General features: G+C 36.7%; 1 protein-coding gene across 7 annotated transcripts in view; it reads right to left on the reverse strand.

The window, feature by feature from the left end:
* DCC (DCC netrin 1 receptor) overlaps nucleotides 1-23,149 on the reverse strand; it is a 1,086,838-nt gene that overhangs the window by 117,506 nt on the left and 946,183 nt on the right. For 6 of the 7 annotated variants that reach the window (XM_072822912.1, XM_072822902.1, XM_072822938.1 and 3 more), the window contains 2 exons: nucleotides 10,383-10,478; nucleotides 4,821-5,053 (listed from right to left, as the gene is read on the reverse strand). In XM_072822912.1, coding sequence (XP_072679013.1) covers nucleotides 4,821-5,053; nucleotides 10,383-10,478 — 329 coding nt within the window. The remainder of the gene's footprint in view (nucleotides 1-4,820; nucleotides 5,054-10,382; nucleotides 10,479-23,149) is intronic. The other variant, XM_072822920.1, reaches the window with a different exon arrangement.

Raw genomic sequence — 23,149 nt, forward strand, 5'->3', positions numbered from 1 at the left:
TCTATCAACTTGGTAAATGCAAACATGTAAAGACACTATCAAATAACAAAAAAACAAACCAAAAAAAGGAGTCTATTTCTATTTCCAAATAGCATAAGAGCTAAGGCAAAGCCCTGGCTCTACTGCTCTACTTCCTTTCTGTCAACCAGTTTACACTGGCTGATTGTACATCCAAAACATGATGGATAAAATCAAGTGTGAAGTTGTTCAGAGAGGCAGCTAGCTGATAATTTTCCCAAGTAGGGGAATAACCATGGTGTCAGGACCAATTCTGCTTGCTTCTATCAATTCCATTTTTAAGGTAATCTGCATTTTAACTTTAATTTATTTGTAATAATCAAAATCCTTTTTTCAATAGATATTGCAAATAGATTTTCATGATTATTTTCCTCTGGTAATAAAATTAACATTTAGAGTTCTACTGCTTGTGATTTTTTAAAAATTCTTTATAGCACAAAACTGTAGTGATTCCAGAATCTGTTTGGCTATTATAAAGAAAATAAACAAAAACAATGTTGTATCTGTGTAGTCTTCTTTTTATGCAAAGTTCACATTAAACACACATGTAAGAATGGTCACTGGAGCAATTGATTAGGAAGAGAACTACATATTGGATAAGTATCTATTTGAGCATAAACATCACTGGTGTTTGGGAGGCCATTAGGCAATATTGTCCTTGTTTTGTTTTAGAACACTAACACTAAAGATTATATTAGTATTACTATTTGTCTTTTGAATTCATTCTTTGTCTTTTAAATAGCAAGTTACAGATGTCTTAGTAGGAAATAAATTATCTATTTTTTATTGCTTACTCAAGAGATCAAAATGGAAGTGAGGAAAAAAAAAAACAGTTGATCTTCCAGGTTAATTGAATATTTTCCATATGACCAGGAAAATTTTGCCTATTTATCCCTCTTATAAGTATCAATTTATGCTTGGTATTTAGATCTTGATCCTCTTCCAAAGTTTAATATTTCATTTTACTTGTATATTTATTACATTTATTACATATCTATGTTTAGAAAATCAAGGAAAGCTCTTTTCCACTGCCTATGTCACACCTAACTCTTCCTATACTACTGTAGTGTGGTATATCTTTTTTATTCTACTATGAATCCTTAGATAATAGCTATGAAAATCCTACATTTCATTACAAAACCAAATAAATATTTAACTGTACTAATAACATTTTGACGGTGTGCCTATCCATCCCATTAAAGTGATGACCTCATAAACATCTATCAGAAGCTCTTCTTAAAAGTAGCTGTAAAAATATAGGCCTAAGTAAATGTAAAAATACTGTGCAGCGTCAGAAAGATAGAATTCCATCAAATAAAACACGACATGGGCAGCTAGTACCTGGCATGCTGTTATATAACTTCCAATCTTGTCTTCCTTTAGTATCATGAACACCTTTATGTCTTAGAAATGGAGATAAGGGGAGAAATGGGGCAATGAGAAATATTTCAGCTAGGAGGAAAGAATCATACTTTTTTAAAACTAGTCTCTGAGCATAAACATCACTAGTGTTTGGAAGGACACTAAGCAAAACTGTCCTTGTTTGTGTTTTAGAATGACACACTTGCATTCTGTAAAATAGCATGAATTCACTGGGTTTTCTCAGGAACTTCATGGAAAGTTATTGCTCAGAACAAATAATTAGCCTAGAAGTACTTTGGAAAAATCATGGCCAGTTATTTTTGTGAGCATAGAATACAATAGATAGTACCTCTCTGAGCCTCTCTTCCTCATCCATAAAATGGAGATAACCATAGCACTGAGCTCCCAGCATTATTTAAAGGGTCTGTAAAGTAAAATACTGCATCTGGTCCAGAGAACATATTCAGTAAATGCTAGCTACAATATTTCATGCATTTGCTAATATGATATATAACTTTAGGCGGGTGTTAAGTTCCCTATGGAATTTGGAGTATCTTGGGGTGTGCAAGACTCAGTCTTGCACATCTTTGTATCTTCTGTAATAGCCATGTTATATCTGGTAATCACCAGTCAATACTCAGTGAACGTCCTTTGAATAGAAATACATATAAAACATCATGTGATTAATCATTTTAGTAGGAAGTAAATTATAGAAGATTCCTCCTTCTGATAAGGAAAATCAAAACAGAGTTTTAGACAACCAAGATATAAATGTCTGGAATATAGCTTGATTTGGGATTAAATGAAGTAGAGGGTACTCCTGTGAGGATAGCTTTGGATAATGCCACTAGGTCACCTGAGCTCCAGCTGCAGTTTCACTGGAAATCTTTTTCAAGTTACACAACCTACTGATGTCTTCGTAAAGGGATCTACATACATGCTTAACTATGGAGAATCTTACTCTTTTTATAGTAAGTGTGAATATTCCAATCATACAGTTGAGAAAATGAGATTGAGCAAGTTCAGTGACAGGACAGGACACAGCCAATTCTTGCACCCAGGTCATTAGATGCCATGTATTTATTTTTTCCCCCTGTATCTTGTGTATGGTCTGCCTACCTTATAAAGCTGCAGTGGGGAGTGAGATGAAGTAATAGGTATGAAAGTAGTTTGAGAAGTTCACAATATAAAACCAAAGCATTCTATTACCATTATTTGTAAAATTTCAGCTTATTGTATTACTTTCTACTGGGCTTGATATGTTCTGTATTTATCCTTGCTCTCCAACTTACCCTGCCCTTTCCTGTAACACTGTTCTTCTCAGTGTGAGTGTGTATGGGGGTGGGGGAGGTGGGGACGGAATTGTAGTAGCTGAAAGTCTTAGGTCAGGGAAGACCGTGGGGAGAGGAATATTTAAAATCTTTTATTCCTAAATTTCAATCCAAGAGAGAAGCCAGCCTCTGCTTACAAGGAATAGTTTTTGTTTTGAGTCTTCCTTTACAGGCACTCTTTGTGAGATTCAGTAATTCCATATCTGCTGTATTAACTAATCAACTGAAATAATCTGCCCCAAGAAATTCTGGAACTTAAGCCATTCCTCAGAGAACAATCATTGTCCTTCAGAACATTTCACATACTGGCAAAGTACCCATGGCCATTCTGTGAAATGGATGTATCGACAAAGTATGGCAATTATGAGCATAACATTTTTAAAAGTAGTCTTTTATAGGTAAACTTAGAATTGGGCAATCTGTATATAAAGAGAGACTTTTTTTTAATGTTCTCATATGTTTCATTGGTTGTCTTATCTGATAATGTTATCTTTATTTATAGTTCCGCTGAGTCTTAAATCTAATACTGCAAGGAGATGGATAGGGTACTTAAAACATATGTTATATCAATGATACTATTTTGGACTTGCCTGGAGAGTTTTTCCAAATATCTGACCTAGCAGGGCGGCAGTACCAAAGAAAGCTTCTTAAAACGGTTTCAACTAAAAACTGATCTATGATGAAATGTGAATTTTATACCAGTTAAAAGTTGAAAGAGACTAGAAGCAGATCCAGCATGGCTACAGCAGGGAAGAGGCAGATTTACAGTATTATTGGTGGGATTTGGCTTTATCTTCAGGGCCTTTAGAGTCAGACACTCCCAAAGGGTATTGCCATCTCTGAAATCACCACTGAGTAGAGGCTAGATTACGCAAGATGGCGGTTTAGTGGAAATAACACTGGATAAAATGTCAAGAGATTTGAATTCTCTCTGAGAGCTACCCCAGTAGAGTGGTAAAGAAAAGGGATCTTCCCTTCTCAGATAAGGGGCGTCTGAAGAAGCTGGAGTGCCAGGATTGAACCCTTGGTTCCTTGGTTATTGGATACCATGTATGATCTTATTTTTAAAACTATCTTCTTCATCTAGTGAAGCTTTTTATTTTATATATCATTATATGTATAAGTATATATATATATAATGATATATATTATCTCACTTGAGTCATTTAGCAGTTCTTTGAAGTATATCAATGGAACTGAGTGCCTTACTCATTCTGAAATTACATGTAACATGTTAAATGGCAACATCTCAACGGTGTTTAACTGCCTCTATAATCTTGTATAGTTCTGGGTACGAAGCAGTAGGTACTTGACGGTCCTCGTTGATTTTCTCATTTTAGTCTACATTTTACGCATTGTTTGTATGTACTAACATTGTGGCAGGCTTAGGAGGTGATAGAATTGTCCCTGTACTGAACTAATTGCTGGGGTTGCTAAGGCTGGCTGACAGGGATTTAAAAGTAGTAAAGACAATGCCTCAAATATCTATTGCTACAGAGCTCTTAGTAGGGTTGTGGGATGACTCTGTGAAAGGGTTGGTCTAATTCAAATTAGTTAAAAGGGAGTGTGCACTGTGGTTTCCTTCGCCACATCAGTGTGCTTCAAGGCTAATTGAGGAAGTAGATGCCAATGGCTTAGAGTGCTTTCGAAGGACTTTATAGCAAAATCTTCCAGCTGTGTTCACAGTCATACACACTATAAAATGGGTCTCTGTAACATTAATAGGGTTGCCTTTGGTGTCAATCTAGATTCCAAATAAAAAGAAAGACACCCGAATATACCCCAAAAATTAATGTGGAGCCCTGCTATTTTTAAAGGAAAACAGCATTCCCTTGTACAGAATCAAATTATTTATACAAATGCAGCATCTGGTAGAATTCAAATAACCTTTTGCATCTCCTGATGTTTTTTCTACCTCGCCTTAGAATTGTTTCCTAAGATACAATTATTCCCATTCTAATTTTAGATATTGAGTTACTAAAATGCTTTGTTTTCCATTTAGTGCCACTGCTAGAAAAATGACTCATGACAGTCCAGGAAGCATTTAAAACAATGTATTCAGCAAATGACAATTCATTTTAAAGTTTACACTATCAATTAGAACTTCACCTTGTATTTCGCATTCGCAGAAAAGCTGGTCCTCCACCGGACAGTGTAAAGTCGCACTTCAGATGTTTTTTGGTTCTTAGGGACAGAGTTGTCTGCCCAGCTGACCCTCACGGCATCGTGGGTAAGAGCCACAGCCTGTACACCTACTGGTGGGAGCATGGGGGTGGAGACATCTGGGACCGAGGTGGGGAAATCATCAAGCAAAGGATAATAATCAACTGGGTCAGTGGGATCTGGGTTTAAAAACCCGCCAAATGAAACAAACAAATAAATACGTAAATAAAAGAGTTAAAAAAAGAAATATCAGTGGTAACACATCACAATGAGTTAAATGCATGGCAATAATGATGAAAGGGAACATGAGAAGAACAGAAAAAAATACAATTAATTCAATCGGAAAACTCGTTAGAAACAGTATTGCTATATTACAAAAATAACTATTTTCCGTAATTCACTCATTTCCTTACAGTGGTTTTATCAACTCCACTTTTGGTGTCATTTCTAGCTATATATTTTAAAAGTCCATTTCTTCTTGGAGTGTTGCACATTGCTTCTTCCAGGGTCTAGTATAGGACTTGTCAGTTTTATAACTATACGGATAACTGAAAATAACAAGATCAAAAGGAGCGTCTGCTTTATTTCCTCCTGTAAAGGAAATAAATGCCGATCTAATAACTGTTTTTTATGCTTGCTTTTCTCCTTTTATAACTTGATTTGGTTTCTCTAATGCTTTCATCGTTGCTTAGGCTTTATCTGTGTAAATATTGTTTAGACAAGAAACAAATAATAAAGCCCAAAGGGCCCTTCGGTCTACAGCAATCCGTCTATGGCTATGATTGCGTAAAGCGTGATTGACCAAGTCCATGGTCCATGTGGGCCAATGATACGTTGGTGACAACTAACTTTCCTCTAGCACTTGGTGTGGCAGGCTTTCTCAGATTGAAATCCTTAAAGAAAGTATGGAAATTTTACCCACTTTCCCACAGAGTAATTAAGTTTTTAGACTCTTAAGGCATACCTATGGTTCATATTGCTTGTTCCAAAATGTCAAGTTCATGGGAAGACTTTATATTATTGACTGGGGAGACAGAAGGAACTGTGTGAAGTACACACAGGCTTTGATCCTGATTAGCATAATCGGAACCTGCATAATGACACGTGTGGTTTTATAAAATTCTCTAAAAAAATTTTGTACTCATTTTTAGGCTGAGGATATCAGAATTAGAAGAACTTATCTTCTGGTCATAGTAAGTGTCCAATATTGAGCCTTTTATTTTATTCCTAAGACTGTTCAGTTTTTGAAATTTTACCTTTAAATCATGTAATAGGTATTTTCACTAACAACAACAAAAAAAAAGCCCTCAGGCTAGGCACATGATGACATTTAGGGAGATGACCTGCTAAAATGTAGAGTGTCTGAAGCAGTGTACACACACAGTTTAGATTTTTAAATAGCCGGGTTCCAAGCACAGCAGCTGCTGGCTGGTTTTGATGATGACTTCACTTTGTCCACTGTATTTCAAATACCTATCCCCTATACATTGCTCTGTTTTCCAATGAATTATTTAGTAGTTTACTGGGCTGTGGTCTTTGGAGAAAAATATAAAACCTGAAAACAAAAAAAAAAAAAAATAGAACAAAAGGAAAGAAAAAAAAGGAGAGAGAGAGAGAAAGAAAAATGTGTGTTTAAAATTTAATGACAGAGCCCAGGCTTTCCGTATTTTCCTTTGATGTGTCTTTTTATTAAGGGCTCCTTTAAACCCAAATGGATTTATGAAATGATGAAGGGGGAGTTGAAGAGCCTCTGGGAGGATCCCTGATCAGTCATTAGGTTGGCGCATTGGTGGCAGGTGTTTGGCCAAATTGAAGCAGGTGCTGCCTCCCTTCTTTTCTATCGTTAGCCGACTTTCCAAAAAGAATGTTATATACACAGGAAGACTGCTCTGAATCACAAACATCTTTTTGGACCAACCTACATAATGTGTTATGCCATATTTGTTGTTTCTTTGCTTAACTTGGCTTTTAAACCCATACGAATTTAATAATCTGCCACAGGTGCCTTATATAAGGTTTTGAAAAGTAGTGATTCTCCTTCAAGAAATGCTAACATTCAATCTTGCTGTTTCTGGATTTTATAATAGTATATTTTTCACGACTTACTGAGTTTCTTGGAGTCTCAGTTCCATAGAATGCATCCCTCCAATTTTAAGTAATATTTGTTGTTATTTATCTGTGGACTTACATAATTTAAGATTTTCTATCCCTGGCCAAGTTTCTCTAGACTTTTAAAAGGAAATTTGTTTTCAGGCATGGCTTGCCATTCTACTTGCCATCTCCTTTAGATCTGTACTAATACAAGAGCCACTACTTACATGGACAATTTAAATTTTAATTATTTAAAATTAAATACAATTTAAAAATCACTTCTGTTACACTAGTCAATTTTAAGTATCCCACGGCCATATAAGCCAATTTATCATCTTGGATACTATAGATATATAGAGCTTTTTCAACAAAGTGGAATGTTCTAGTGGTTAGCAAGTACTACTCTAAACACATGCATGCTACATACACTGCTAATTACCTTTCTCTCCGGACAGAAACTGAGTATATTAAAAGCTATATTTGTTGTTGTTGTTAAAAAAAATATTTTTTTTGTTTTTTGTTGCTAAATGACTTCTTCCCAGTTTTTAGGTGCCTTATATGCTGTTGTTTTGTAGTGGTTTTATTCAGGATTAAAAACTAAAATTAAAAATTAAAAAGATGAAACATAGCCTCACAACTGTTGCTAAAAAGAGAAGCCTATTCAATTCCTAATAAATGTTTTGGTAAGAGTTCATGAATTTTCAGTTCACATTCTAAAGTTCAAAACAAGCTTTTAAAATAATCACATGATTTTACATCTGGATTATACTTCATTCAGACATGGATAAAACAGTTAAGAATAAACAAATTCAGACAACACACCTCCTTATTCCCCTGCCTTCTTTCTTTTTCCAGGCCCAAAATGTCTTGTTCTTGCAACCATAAGAACTAAAAAGCTCTACTGCACAAACTAAACTCTTAACATGCCCATTCAACCTGGTGAAACTTTCCTCAGCTCTAATACTAGTGTGTTCAGGATGAGATGAGGCTCCTGAGCATCCCAACACCTGAAAGCACGGGCTTTTGGAAATCATCATGGCCCGATGCTTACTCTACCCTGGTCCATTTATTGCCTCTGATTTTTTATTTACTTTATGTGGACCTCTTCCAAGTCTGCTCACGGGAATACTTGCGGAAGTCAGAGGCAGAGAATGTCCTCTCTGTGGCACTATGACACATTTATTGATAGAACTTCTTCCAGAACCTTAACCTTTGATTCCATTTATTTGTCCTTTGTTCTCCACGACGTGTGGAAACACAATAAAATAAGTCTGCCAAATCCAGGAAAAATGTATGCTTTCCCTTTAGAAAGGACCGATTTTCTTCACTTGCCTTCAACCCCCTACTGACTTGACTTCAATAAGAAAATGCCTCACACGATTTCCAACTTTTGGTATCCATTCATTTCCCAGAGTCATTAGGATTAGAGTTCTATCAGGGAAAAATAGTCTTATGGATCACTGGTGTTTTAGAAACCACTCTGGGAATGCCATATGCTGAGGATTAAGGAATGGTAACAAATGTGAAGTCAGAAGTTGATGCCCCAAATGGTTCCTTATGAGCAACTTCTCTTCAGTTTATCTAAACTCTATTTTTACTACTACTACTTTAGGCTCAAAATTGATTTTTTTTTTTTTTTTTTTATCACTTGAGTATCCCTTGTTTTGTGGGCTTTGGTTTTGGTAAGAAAATAGTGTTCGAAAAGACTAGTCATACGTTAGTTTGTGTGGTCTGATCACAAGCTCAAGGTCACATTGATGAGCAGGTGCTCCACATCTTTAACCACAGGCGGGAAAGAGATGGCTTACTAAGTACAAATGATGGAAAGGACAAGTACAGCTCAAGTGGCCTGCTAGCTCCCAAAGAATCTCACTGCTGGTGGAACAAGAGAATAAAGGGGAATGAAAATTCTAGACATCCTTCATCATGTTCTCTCATGGTTTCCTATTCTGGACCTCCATGGCATTTAGGAATAATACGTTTGATATTAGACATTCTCTTGGGTAATACTTCTTATTTGCCCTTTTGGGGAGGCATGAACCCCTTTGATAACACAATGAGAGAGCCATACTGTCTCCACAGATAAATTAATACAGACACATACCGCCTTCCCATATTCTGCATACCACTTTAGGCAGGTCATAGACCTTGAAAACAGAAGCAAAAGATTCCAGGAGACTCTGGAACAATAACTTTGCTCTACAAGAAAATCTGATTGAAATCAATTAAGTGATGGTGTATATTGAGAAATCATCATGTAACAACCATGAATTCACTTTACAACTGTTATTCTCAGGATAGTCTTTGAATGGAGCTTGTGGGTCTGGAAAACACACCGTACCGAGGTTTATATAAATTGAGGTGATGGGCAGAAATCACAGATCCCACTATTTGTTCTATGTTGATTCATTCCTCCCTGTCAGGACTTCATACTCAGGCACCCAGTAGTGATCCACGTTCTCTAGTGTTCACTATGAAATCCTGATCTCAGACCCTTTATTCTCATTGAGGTGAAGGTTACTGATGAGTTAGATGAGGTCTGAGGCTGGTTGGTTTTGAAAGGAGGCAGGATCAAAGAATTCATTAAGAAGATGGACCTCTTGGGTTTTACTTTCAGATTTCAGACAGAAGGCTATTGGGGGTGGTGATGTGACTTTCCACGGACTCTAACAGCCCCCAGAGGTGGTGTTCTATTTATGGGTACACCCAGCTTTGCTCACAGTCTGTGTGAATCTCATTCTCGTACCCATTCCTTTCTGAGTTCCTTGGGCTCTTTTTCTCTTGTGTGCTGCCTTTCCAGTCCAACTCCCCTAAGAATTCCTAGAGGTGTCAAACCCTGGAAGCAGCCAGTCCTTTCAACATCATAGGCTCTGGGCACTGTTGGAGTGACCTATAGGCCTGGCTCAGGAGAAAGCCACCTGTCTACTCAGCCTAGTCCAGGTCAGTCCTTCCTTGTCACAGTAGTTTGAAGGATCCTCTGTAGAGAAGAAAGTGGTCACTTGGGCCGGGCAGTTGGTGGCTTTTTGCATAGTGCCTGCCTAAATTGTACTGATTTGCAAGATCAGACAAGATGCTCAAGAGAGTGAAGAATGGTATCAAGACACCAAAATATGAGCTACTGAGAGAAGGAGAGATCTATGCACTGATTTATAGACTGACTTCCTCTCACTTAATTTTGTAAACCAAGAAAATAAGGAACCCGTGTGTGTATATGTATATACATGCATACACAACTATGCATACCCACTTAAGGCTCAGAACATGATGACATACAATTTGTTTGTTTTTTCCTTTGTATTTTGTTTTATTTTGCTTTATGCTTGTGGGGGTTTTTGTTTTTTATTTTGTTTTGTTTTTTTCCCCCACAACTCAAACACTGACTACCTTGTCACAAGAGGATTGACTATTTCAGCTTACCTGTTATGGATCTGGTGGTGGCACTTTCATAAAGTGGAACTCCTTCTCCTGCATTGTTAAAAGCTTTTAGGGAGATTACGTAATGGGAACTTGACTCTGGAGAAAAACAGAAAGAAAATAAACATGCTGATTTATGTAGTTACTGAAGTATCCAGGGCAAACATTTTCCTGCAATAAAATTTAATGTAATTTATTAAGTAAATTGTTGTTTAAAAATGAGTGAGTTTGATTCCTGGGAAGAAAGTGGCAGTGGTGACAATATAGTTTTTAAGTCTTCCTGAATCCACATAAAAAGAGACTGAATGACTAGATAGACAACCGGAGGCATTTGGACAGTTACAACAAAAGTAGGTGACAAGCTATACCCCCAACCTCTGAAATACAATTGCGTGTGGTCAAACCACAAGCAACCTTAGAACTTGTATGTTATCAGCATTGGTGTAGGAGAAATCAGAGAGAAGCATCAAACTTCAAAACAAGATCATTCTAAAATAGTTATCAGTTAATGATAGCAAATGCAGCAGACCAATCTGAGGACAGTAAATATCAATACTCAAAAGTAGCTGGCAATCTCCTCTCCAGGACAGGACTTACACTGGGAATAAACTCCTGGGACCAGAGTTACAATTTGAGCACACAGAAGCAACAGAAATGAAGGGAAGAGAAAGACCAGATAAAAGTAGAAGAGAGAAAAGTCATGAAATTTGGAAACCAAGCTGCCATATAGTTTTTAGTGTGTTTCTGGAGTTGACCGACTTTCCTTGTAAGGGGCCCCGATAGTAAAGATCTAGCTTTACAGACCACATCGTCTCTGTCATGTATTTACCTATACAACTCTTCAGAAATGTAAAAATCATTCTTACTTCAGTGGGGTTCAAACAAAAATAGGACCTGGTGTGGCCAGCAGGCCACCGTTTGCGGAGGTCTCAGCTCGGGTCTAATGAAAAGAAGACAGGAGAGGAGCTCTGTGTATTGAGAAAAGCAATCTGAACATCTGGGAACGTAAGGAGACAGATCATGTGAAAGAAAGTAAGCAATAAAAATCTGTTGGGTTAATAAAATAACAAAATAAACTGAAGAGAGTCTCATTCCTGTAGACAAGCACACCCCAAAAAGAGATTGAAAATACACAAGGAAAGTAGATCAAACTTGTAATCTATTATTTTGAAATGAGCTAAATAAACAACATTAAGAAAATTAAATGCCAGATCTGGAAGAGTAACATAAATTACAATTAGGAAAAAAAAAACCCACCTCAGAAAGGACATAATTTCTTGACATAATTCAAGAAAGAATGTGTAAGCAAAAAAATAATTTTAAAAATAAAGAGTAACTAGATGAACAAACAAGCACAAGAAAAAACTAAACAAAAAGAAATTAAGAGAGAGTAAAAGAACGCAGGAGAGAGTGATGGATAGAAGAGAAGGAAAATCTAACCAACAAGTAATAGTTGTTCTTGAGGAAGAAAACCAAAAAAGGGGGAATAGAACAAATACTAAAAATCATAATTCAAGAAACTTCTACTGAGTTAAAAAAAAATCTTTAAGGCATCTGGACAGAAAGAATACATGCCTTGAAAGGGGGAAACTTCAGTTATGATGAGACTTTTGGATAGTCACATTTTATGCCAGAGGGAACTGAAGTCATTTATTTGAGATATCCAAGGTAAGAAAATGTGACTCAAGGATTTCATAGTTAACAAAAGTTAACTATAAGTATAAAGGGCACATCCAAGTTGTTATCAACATATAAGCAACCAGGGAGTATTTTTCGCGTGATCCTGAAAACTACTGAACTACTGAAAAATGAGCTCCTAAATGACCAGGAAAGATAACCCAATAGTAAACTGGTGAACAACAAGTGTTAGAACTAAGGGATAGTTAAAAGAGGGAGATTTTATTTTGTAATGGGTACATGTCCTGTTGTAGTGATCTTATAATCATAAGTCAAAAGTAAGTGAGATTAGGGGTAGTGTATGCAAAAATCAGTATTTCAATAATTATTATTGATGGTAATGCCATTATTATTATCATTCTGAGACTAATGTAATGTGGGATAAAGCAAATGAATAATCATGAGAGATTATAATTCTATCATCTCCTGCGTCCTTGAGAACCGGAAGATTAGTATGGATGGACGGGCATACAGATTGATGTAAAATAGAAGAGGTATATAAAGTCTTATGTTCCTAAAATTTAATCAGAAAATCAGTTTAAACTCAAAGGGCATTGTATGTCTGTTATAGTTCTGTCCACTGAAGAAGTCTATAGGGACCAAAGGGCATTGTATGTCTGTTATAGTTCTGTCCACTGAAGAAGTCTATAGAGACCTTGTCAATAATAAGCATCCCTAATATCCAGATTGGGATTTTGAAAAAAAAATTCTTTTTTTTTTTTGCACTGCGAAAAACAAGGGGTTCTTGTAAAACTGGTTGATTCCTGGTCTGAGGTAAGACACATACCAACTGAGCCTGAAACATCTTGATGTAACCAGATAGAAAGGCAATAACAAAGACTAATAGGTTCATGTCAAATGGATTCAGGAATCGAATTGAAGAGGTGCCCAAAGACCAAAGATGAAGACAATCTGAGCTTCATTAAAGGTAAGAGTTGCAATGAATTGAAATCCAACAAATGTACATGAATGTAAGAATTCATAAAGGTATTTTAAAAAATAATAAAAGCTGGTAACTTCTGAGGCTGCCGGAAAACCTAATTACTATCTTGAAAACGGAGTAAAGAATCAAATATTTATTCTGTCTTTCTCTAAATTCTACGACTATGTAACCACACAGCATGCGAGCAGAAGCATCCACTTATAATATTATTCCAACTAACAAGTAAAAACTCATTGATATAGTTCAAATTTTACTATTTTGCAGCCCCAATGAACAAATGGATCTGGACATTAAGCATTCATGATTGCTAAGATAAAATAGCAAAACACAGGCATTATGTATCTTCTAAAGAAAGAACACACCCCTTTCAGAATATTTGCAAAGAATAGAACACATTTAGTCTGATTAAACCTTCAGATCCAAATGTCAATTTGCAAGAAATAGAGCAAAAAAAAAAAAAACAAAAAAAAAAAAAACAGTTCAAGTCCAACTTATGATAATTCTTTAATCTATATATTTGTTGCTTGTAGTTTTCTGTATCTTTCAGTTTACAATTAAAAAGGTATTAAAAATGAGTGAATTTATCCCTGACAATGAGTGTTCTTTGAAAATTGATTAGATAGCTTTTTCTTCATGAGATTGTATGTGATCTAAATATTAGCATTTGAGATATTGGCATTCCAAACCACAACGACACAAGAGCCACCATATACCAAGAGGAATAAAATAAAATTGTTTAATGTAGTCAAAGGGCTTCTATTAGGTGAATTGCTTCCTCTACAAGAGGGGGTATTTATTTATTAATTTTTTCCAGTCAATCTAGTTTACTAATAAGAAAGTAATCAGCTGGGATGCCTGGGTTGCTCAGAGGTTGAGCATCTGCCTTTGATTCAGGTCGTGATCCTGGAGTCCCGAGATCAAGTCCTGCATCGGGCTTCCTGCACGGAGCCTGCTTCTTCCTCTGCCTGTGTCTCTGCCTCTCTCTCTCTCTGTGTCTCTCATGAATAGATAAATAAATAAAATCTTAAAAAAAAAGAAAGTAATCAGTTAACAAGTGTTAAATGCTATTGGAGCTTAAGTAAAAGATGGACTTCTCTTATCAGGTTACAATCATAATTCTGGGCAGAGAAAACAATGAACAATGAAAGACTACATAAAATTAATCAGTATAGTGTGTGATACAACTTGTGAATGCTATGTGAGTTTAGAGGCCTGGAAAATACCCCAAAAGTACTTTTCTGCTAGGAAATATCCTTTATAGTTAATGGAGTAGAGACAAAGCCTAATTTCAAACATATTTATCTCTACAACTACAACATAAACATTTACATTAAGGTCAAATCCTATAAAATTGCCTTTCTGTGGGTCAGACTGCAATTTGGTTTCACATAATATACATATAGTATATATTTGCATCATTCTATATATTTGTTTATCAAGGAAGTAAGAAAGAGGTCAGCAGTTCCAAAATTCATGTACTTGGGAACTAGGATTTTGATTTGGTTTGGTTTTACTCTTTAAATCTGAAGGGGAGAGAAAAGGAGAAAGGAAGAGAGGGAAGCAAAGAGAGAGCGAGAAAGAGAGAGGAAGAGACTTTGTCACAGGGTATAAGATGGTGCTAGACAGTAATTCCTCTGAGTAATTCACCGAAGCAATGGAGCCACCACCCCAAGATGTTATTAGCATATGGAAGGCAGTCTTCTAGCCTATCAACATATGGGAAGCCACAAATCTATAACCTCAGATTCCTATATACGCAAATGCATGCAAACCTACACATATTCATGGGAAAATAAATGACGACGTCTGGGCTTCCTTCGTCAACAGGTCAACCATTGAGGTCAACAGCAACAAATTAGAAACTATACTAAGGAAGTAAAGAGGGTGAAATAAAATAATAAAGCAGGTGTGCTTCATGCAAAGGGATTAAGTATGCTTCATGCTGACCTCTCTATTTGGAACTCGGCGTAAAGACTGTGACTGGATCAGAGGCTCTTCACTTTCTGCTGCGAGTTAAGAGCTGAAGCTCACAGGTAGCATGGTCTAGGAGACTTTGACTTCATGCCTTTACCTCTCTGTCTCCACCTCCCAGCTGCCCAGTTTACACCTCCCTAGAAAACATGCTCTGAAAGCCTCCACAGCCATTTGTGCACTATTGGCTTTCTGTCTCTTGGGGTGCATATAATTTCTCATTTAAGAGAAAAAAAAATAGGTCTTAACTGGCTCATGCTCATTTTACTAGCTTCAGTTTTTTATCTCAATCTCAATTATAACATGTGCACCTCATCTAGCTGCTATCTGGCTCCTGAGCAGTATTCATCATTTCTCAATCTCCCCCCCACAGTAAATGTAAATTAACTGTCATTTCAGTACTGATGCTTGCTTACAAGTCTGATGATCTGAGTAATGGAAACTTCTTCCCCTTGATGTCTAGCCGTGACATGGGACATGTTAGCAAAGAATCTGGAGTTTTAAAATTTCTTACCCTGTTGGATTAACGAATCACACACGTTGTTAAATTCCACAGGTCCCAACTATGCTGTGCACACCCCAGGGGAGACCTAGCTTAAATTTAAATAAAACATGGCAATGGCTTCACCTTGGGAGAGGTAAACAGATTTGCAATGGAGTTGAAACTGGTATAAGAAAATTGCTCAGAGCTAGTGGTCCTGGAGATGATTTGGTCTGGTCTTCTCCTGTTTTCAGTTGGTAATTTAAGGACCAGGTAAATTCGCTAACTTTTCTAAAGTAACATAGAGCTTCCAAGGAAGTGAAAGACCTATGTCAACTCCAATCCTTTTTGTCTGCCTTTTTTTAAACATTTTTTTATGAAAAAAATCTTTCCTTTATATCCTTCATAGTCTACCTGCCTATTAACATCTTTTGAGCTTCCTCTGGCCTCTGTACAGTGCTTTTATCAAATTGCTCCTGGATCTCCTGAGGAATCAAAAGGAATATTTCATGCTCCCCCAAATCAGCTTGAACTACAATAACAAAAATATCACTCCGGTATTGGTTAATAGTGGTCAGTGAGCTATAATGCTTTGATCACCTTTTATATTGTGAAATTGGCATCTTATTTGCGTGTTGAGGGGAAAGATCCTGGGAGCAACCCAGAAAAAAAGGGTTTTCTCCCCATACAAAAGGAGAGTGTCATTTATTGGCACATCACTAGAGGGCAATGTGGAGCTATTTTCCTGCACATGCTCAGAGCTCTTAAACTTTAAAACCAGTAAATCACAAAAGAATTGCCTGGAATTGCTCCCTCTATAGAAGAATCAAACGAGTTAAACACATTCAATATCATAATGAATTCCAAATGAATTAATCATTAATTATGGTCAGACCCTATTGTTCAGGAATACACTTAATGACAATTATGACAGCAAATTTTTTTTTTTTTTTTGGATTTACTGAAATGATGGCTTGAAAATGTATCAGTTGCCTCTGGAAAATAATGTGCAGCGGTGTTTTTTTCATTTGAATTCATTGTGATCGAATCGTAGTGAAATAACTTGGATTTTGGTGGATGTTTATGGGAATTATTTTAAATTATGGATATTCTGAGTGATTCCACAGAGTTCAAATTATTGGTCAGGTTTTCATCACTATTTGGCCAACCTAGCTTACAGCATACCTAGGATTGGGATAACGGATGCTGAAAAAATACTAAATAACTCTTGGAGCATCTAAAATACATGGCTCCTGGCCAGTATCCTCTCTGTGACTAGGGAAAAAAAAAAAAAAAAAAGGATTAAATGCATATTTACTGGTTATAGGGGTTGTAAAGATAAGGGATGGGTAATAGAATTCTTGGTTCTCCTTCCCCAGAGACTTGGTAGGTGAGAGACCCATTATTCTAAGAGCTTCTGTTGAGGCTTTCTTGAAGGTAGTGAGATGAATGGCTCTCTGGGGTGGGAGGAGTGAATCAAAAGACCTGTGGAAAGCTCCTCAGGGACTCGACCAAGATGCTGTACTTGGTAACAAAAGCCAGCGAGAAGAACATCATTATTTTTAATTAATATTTGGTGTGAATTAAGTGCCACAGGCATGTGCCAGATTGCCAGTCCTCTATTCATTACAGATTACGTACTTTACTCAGTGGTCCCCACCCATGCCAAGTGCTTGTCAGGGCCCAGTCTCCATGTTCCTGCATCTTTTGCCCTCCCCATTAGCACTGCCAACAAGTCAATTAGAGAAAATTAGAGTGGTAGCTGTTTTCCTAATGCAGAAGCCTGCTCATTGCAATGAACCAGGGCTACCACATGCACAGAGTACAGGCCACCGGATCACTGGCAGATGGTAAATGTTATTGGACACCTCTGACTCCACTGGACCTGAACCATTTAATTAAGTGTAATGGGTGTATAGCAAATAGATCTGATTTCATTGATCTTCTAAAAGGATGAGTAATTCATATATGAGAAAGGTGCAGTTTATATAAAACATTCAATATTCAATTCTATTTCATTACATATACTTCTTTGCAAATTTAATTAATAGCTAATCTAACCAGCACCCTTATAAAGATTTTTGTCTCATTTTGTTTTTCCTTTTCTAGGAACACTGTCCAAAGAATAGTCAGGTCATAACAGGACTTGCTTATTAACTCAGGTAGTCTGCGTGAGTATTTGAATTAAGGTAATTTTTTTTTAACCTACCAAGTTCTATCACTCACCAGGAGAGAAGTCAGGTTAAAATAAAGTTTCTAAGAACTGTTTTAGTGCTTGGCAGATAGAAGATGCTTAACAAGTATTTGTTAAATTGATGAATGTATGAGACCCAGCAAGGCTATATTACTTAATGAAGTTTACACAGCAAGCCCCTAATCAATCTGAAAGCAGATTTCAGACTTCTTGGTCCCAAATTGCACTTTCTGATACCTATACATTCATGAAAAGCCAGTCTGAAGAGATTGCACAACGTTTCTCCTTCTCCCTTGCAACAGTTATTCTTTACCCATTCATTTGCTTATTCATTTATCAATTATCATTGAGCATCTTCTTTGTGTAAGACACGGTTTTAAGTTTTCTAAAGTATGTAAAGATGAAGGGAAAAGTCCCTTATCTCCCTTGATGAATCAGTTTTCTTTTTCTTACTAGTTTTATTGAGAAATAACTGACATAGATTATTGTATACATTGAAGGCATGCAGCAAGATGCTTTGACATATATATTATGAAATGATTACAATAGGTTCAACTAATATCCATCTTCTCACATATACATATATATATATGTATATATATATAAAAGGAAAATAAAATCTCCTTATGATGAGAACTCATCATGCACAAACACACAGAAAAATATGTCACAGCTTCTTTATCCATTTATCCATCAATGGACACTTACTTTATCTCCATGTCTTGGTATGGTAAATAATTCTGTTATGAGCACGAGATCTTTTTGAGTTAGTGTTTGCATTGCTTTTGGATATATTCCAGAAGTGGGTTGCTAGATCACATGGTAATTCTATTTTTAATGTTTTGAGGATCCTCCATACTGTTTTCCATTGTGGTTGCACCAATTTACAATTCCACCAAGAGTGCAGGGGGGTTCCCTTTTCTCCACATCCATGCCAGCATTTGTTATCTTTTTGTCTTTTTGAACTAGGTCATTTGATGAATCTCTTATTTTTTTAATAATAAATTTATTTTTTATTGGTGTTCAATTTGCCAACATACACAATAACTCCCAGTGCTCATCCCATCAAGTGCCCCCCTCAGTGCCCGTCACCCAGTCACCCCATCCCCCTGCCCTCTTCCCCTTCTACCACCCCGTTTCCCAGAGTTAGGAGTCTTCATGTTCTGTCTCCCTTTCTGATATTTCCTACCCATTTCTTCTCCCTTCCCTTCTATTCCCTTTCACTATTATTTATATTCCCCAAATGAATGAGACCATATAATGTTTGTCCTTCTCCGATTGCCTTATTTAACTCAGCATAACCCTCCAGTATTATGAAGACGTTGTGTTGGAAGCTTTAAAAAAAAATCAGAGTAAAGTGTAAAAAAATCAGAGAGGCTTTGTGGAGAAGATGGCAATTTTGCTGAAACTTTTGGTGAAGGAAGGTTGAGAAGAAAGGGTGGAATAAACAAGTGCAGGCTCATAGTGGTTGTAGCATCACACAAGCTAGGATCAAAGCTTGCAGATAGTGACAATTTCTCCAACTCCTAGTACTAACATATATTGGATGCCTAATTAGGTCCTTTCTTAACTAACTCACATCCCTTATTTTATGTAATCCATACCTTAATCCAGTGTCTGAAATACAGTAAGCACTCAATAAATATGTGTTGAATGGATGAATAATTACCCCCCCCTTTTATAAATACATGGAAAAATTTTAATTCCAAAGTTCTTATCCTCTGTACTACTTGCTTTTTACTGAACGAGAGGTGGTGAGTTGAAGAACATTTTTTTACACATTTTGAATTGGGCCTTTAGGGATTTTAAATCCTCAAAACTATGTAGTCCAGGAAAGATGAAAAAGATACCGAAAGTGAGTATATCTCAGAAACCATTGTAATTGTCCAGGCAGAAAATCACAAGGGCCGGGGCTGAAGTGGTCTAGCCCAAATGAAGAGCAAAAGATGGGTGTGAATAATAAAACACGGGAAAAGGGAAAATTCAAGAATGACCCCTAGATTTCGAGTCTGGTTGTGAGATGAACTTATTGCTGGGACTAAGAAGTCAAGAAGGGAGAGAGAAATTTCTGTTTCTGTCTTGTTTGGTATAGAGAGGAAGTGGCCTCACAGATAAAACAGACTGGCTATTCTGGGCTTTGGTCCTGGTCTAAGAATTATATATACATGACGTGTGCTCACTCTAAGTCTTGGGAAAGGCCTGCATCTACTTTTCCAGATACCCTCCCAAATAACTGCTTTCCTGTCCCCCCCCCCCCCCACTGAAGTAACTAGTTGTTTTGGGGTTATTTAGGCTCAGACCAGAGATTATCTCCTTAGAGTTATTGGCTGTAACTTGGTGAGCGCTACCAAATTTACGCAGTATCTTCCATCACATTCAGGAAAAGCAAGCTCTTTCATGGGTATGGTGCTTTGCTTTTAATAATATATATTTTTTTAAATCAAGTAGCTCAACAATATCACAAAGTAGATAGAAGGGATAATCATTTCCATTTTAGAAATGGAGAGACTGAGGTCCAATTGAAATCATTTTAGCCAGAGAAGACACAGGAAGAGCTGAGAGCCTTGCATGAGCTCAGGTTTGTTCCTCCCACAGTGCCCAGACAAGAAGGTCTGGGGTTTCCTCCGAGCATTCCGCAGGGCAGCCTTTGGTCACTAACTAGAGCAGAATAAACATTCTTCACCTGCTACAGTTCGTGCAGTTAGTGATGTGTGCTTTGTCAGAGAGCACTCAGAGTCAGAAAAGGTGTTAAATGCTCAGCTTATGAAGCACGACAAGCAGTTTACAAATGGAGGACTTCATGAAATAATTTCTCAGTAAAGCTTTATATTAGGCAATTTCCAGGGACAGCATCACCAAACATATACAAGACATCCTCTTGGGTTCATATTTCTTGAAGAAAAAAATGCATTAGATAAAAGGCAAGGTGTTACTATTGTATGACCACCTGTGGCCTTAAAAAAAAATACAAATGCTGTTCATTTAATTAATTCAAGGAAACCAATCATTCCTTTGGTTTAAAAGGTCAAACTGACTCCCCAGTGTAAAGAAAAAAATAAAATACATTAAAGTCTTTTGGTTAGGAACTGAAAGAGGGAGCACATCTTTCCCTCTTACAAATGCTTGCCATGCCTTCCTCTCTTCCTACTTCTTTGTCCTTTATCTTTACTTCTAGGCTTCTGACTCTCCTGACTCATTCCTTTGAGTTACTAGGAGGGGTGAAGGGAACAAGGAAGTAGAAAAGAATAGAAAACAGAAGATATGAAGAGGAAAAAAAAAAGAAAAAAAAGAATATATGAAGAGAAAGAATGATAATACATTAATGCATAGATCCTGGGGAAAGAGGGTAGATGTTACCATAATGCCTCGAGTCCTAGTTATGGGGACTTGGTGTACTGGGTACCAACCTTGCATGTTTCATTATGCTTATTGTCACCAGAAACCTAAGGAGTGGGTACAGTGACAGTCCTCCCTTCAGGGATGAGAAAGTTCAGGCTTAGTGATGGTCACAGGACTCATTAAGAAGTAGTGCTTGAATTCAAAGCCAGATCTGTCCTACTGTCCCTGGGTCACTACAGCATAAAGACTGGGTAAGACAGTACAGGCAAGAGGCCCCAAATAGTTCGTACTCTCTTTGAAATGGAAAAGACACACAAAAGGAAGTAATTTGGGGAACTTCACCATGCATCACTTTAAGTAGAGACCAAATTATTTTTTTTACTTTTTAGTAATGTCCATACCATTTGATTTTCTAACATCACCGTATACTAACATATGTTATGGGACTATTATTTTATACTTTGATTTTGCCTTTTCACTCAATAAGTATCTAAAATGGTGAGAGTGTGTGTGTGTGTGTGTGTGTGTGTGTCTGTGTGTGTGTGTCAAGGTAGCCTGCTCAATCTGTCAGGTTCTGTATTCACTTAAGTTCCTGCCTTTATCTGGACAATGTCTTTCATTATCTGAATACCGATGTTTAATCACCAAGTATGCCAAATGATACTCAAACACTCCAAGAGACATGCAGCCTACATGCATTTATGGCTACATTTAGTCACAATCATAGTTTTCATTTCTCCATGTACTCTTGCTTTTGCTTTCTTCATTATCTTCATACGAAGACCCATTTAAGGTAAGACCTGAAGTACTATAAAACAGCATTGTCCTGTAGCTCTTTCTTTGATCATGTAGATTTTCCCTGCATGTGCTATCCAGTCTGGTAGTTACTAGTCACATTTGGCTTTTGAGCACTTAAAATGTGGGTAAAAGACTGAGGAACTGATTTTTTTTTTCATTTATTTAATTTTGATTACTTTAAGCTTAAAGAGCCACACATGACTATTGTGTTCCATGTTGGACGATATACCTGCGTAGAAGCTCTGTTTACCTTTCTCTCCTGTGATGTTGCCATGGTTACTATGGGCTTGTGGGCAGTGTAAAGAGCAGATGGAACAGATTCATTGTGAGGGTCCCTGCTGTTATTTCTCTCTTCGAGTATGAAATAACACTACCTATACATGCTATGATTTTATAGCCTGGTCTGAACTTTAACTTAATAGGTTGCATGCATATATCACACTTGAATGTAAACCTAAAGCACTTGTATATGATTGTATATGATTCAATATCTTATATACATCTTAATTAATTTCTATGCCCATGGTACTAACATTGACATGACTGATGAAACTTTCAAGAACTCATAGTTGTCAGTTCTGTGCTCTAAAACTGGGACTTGTTGCTCACTTAATTATATACTCAACTCCAGAAAATATGACTAGATGGAAAATAACTTTGTTAATAATGGAAAGGAACATTAAATTAATGACGATTCTAAGGTAACTGTAAAATTGAACTCATTTTTAACCTCATGCTTTAAAAAAACATGAAGGAATAAAGTCAGAATAATTAGGTAAGAACAAAGATCTGGTAAAAATAATAGCTACCAATGATAAATGGCACAAAGAAAAGCATTAGACCATTTGATCAAAAACAAATATAGCTTCTGACCTAAGTTCCTAAGAAATCAACTAGCATTTTAATTACCCCTTGGATTGTCTTGGGATGAGTGAGGAGGAGAGTGAGAGAAAAAAAAATTAGACAAAATTAAATGGACTAAAAATAAGCTGAGCCATGAGTCAACTAAAAGTCAGCATTAATGGTAATATTCAATAGATATACGGGAAAAGTATAAAATTCTGTCAATATCAGGAAGCTACTGAAACATAAAACAAAATAGACTCTTTGGTCCCAGCAAAATATATTGAATTATAATATTACTGATATAGACTTGGACTGCAATTGACAGGTTTGTACATGATTGCTTTAAATGGACTTTGTAATACAGCTATATGTTTGGAAAATTCTGCTGAAAGACTGCAAGCAGAGGGAAATAGTGAATAGCAACCTAACTGGTTGCAGGGAGACAAGCATGTGGGTAAGCCTGGCCTTTCTTTGGCATTTTGCTTAGTGAGACCCAGGAAGGGGGTAACGAGCCAGGGGAG

The sequence above is a fragment of the Canis lupus genome, chromosome 1, assembly GCF_048164855.1.
Source record: "Canis lupus baileyi chromosome 1, mCanLup2.hap1, whole genome shotgun sequence".
NCBI lineage: Eukaryota > Metazoa > Chordata > Mammalia > Carnivora > Canidae > Canis > Canis lupus.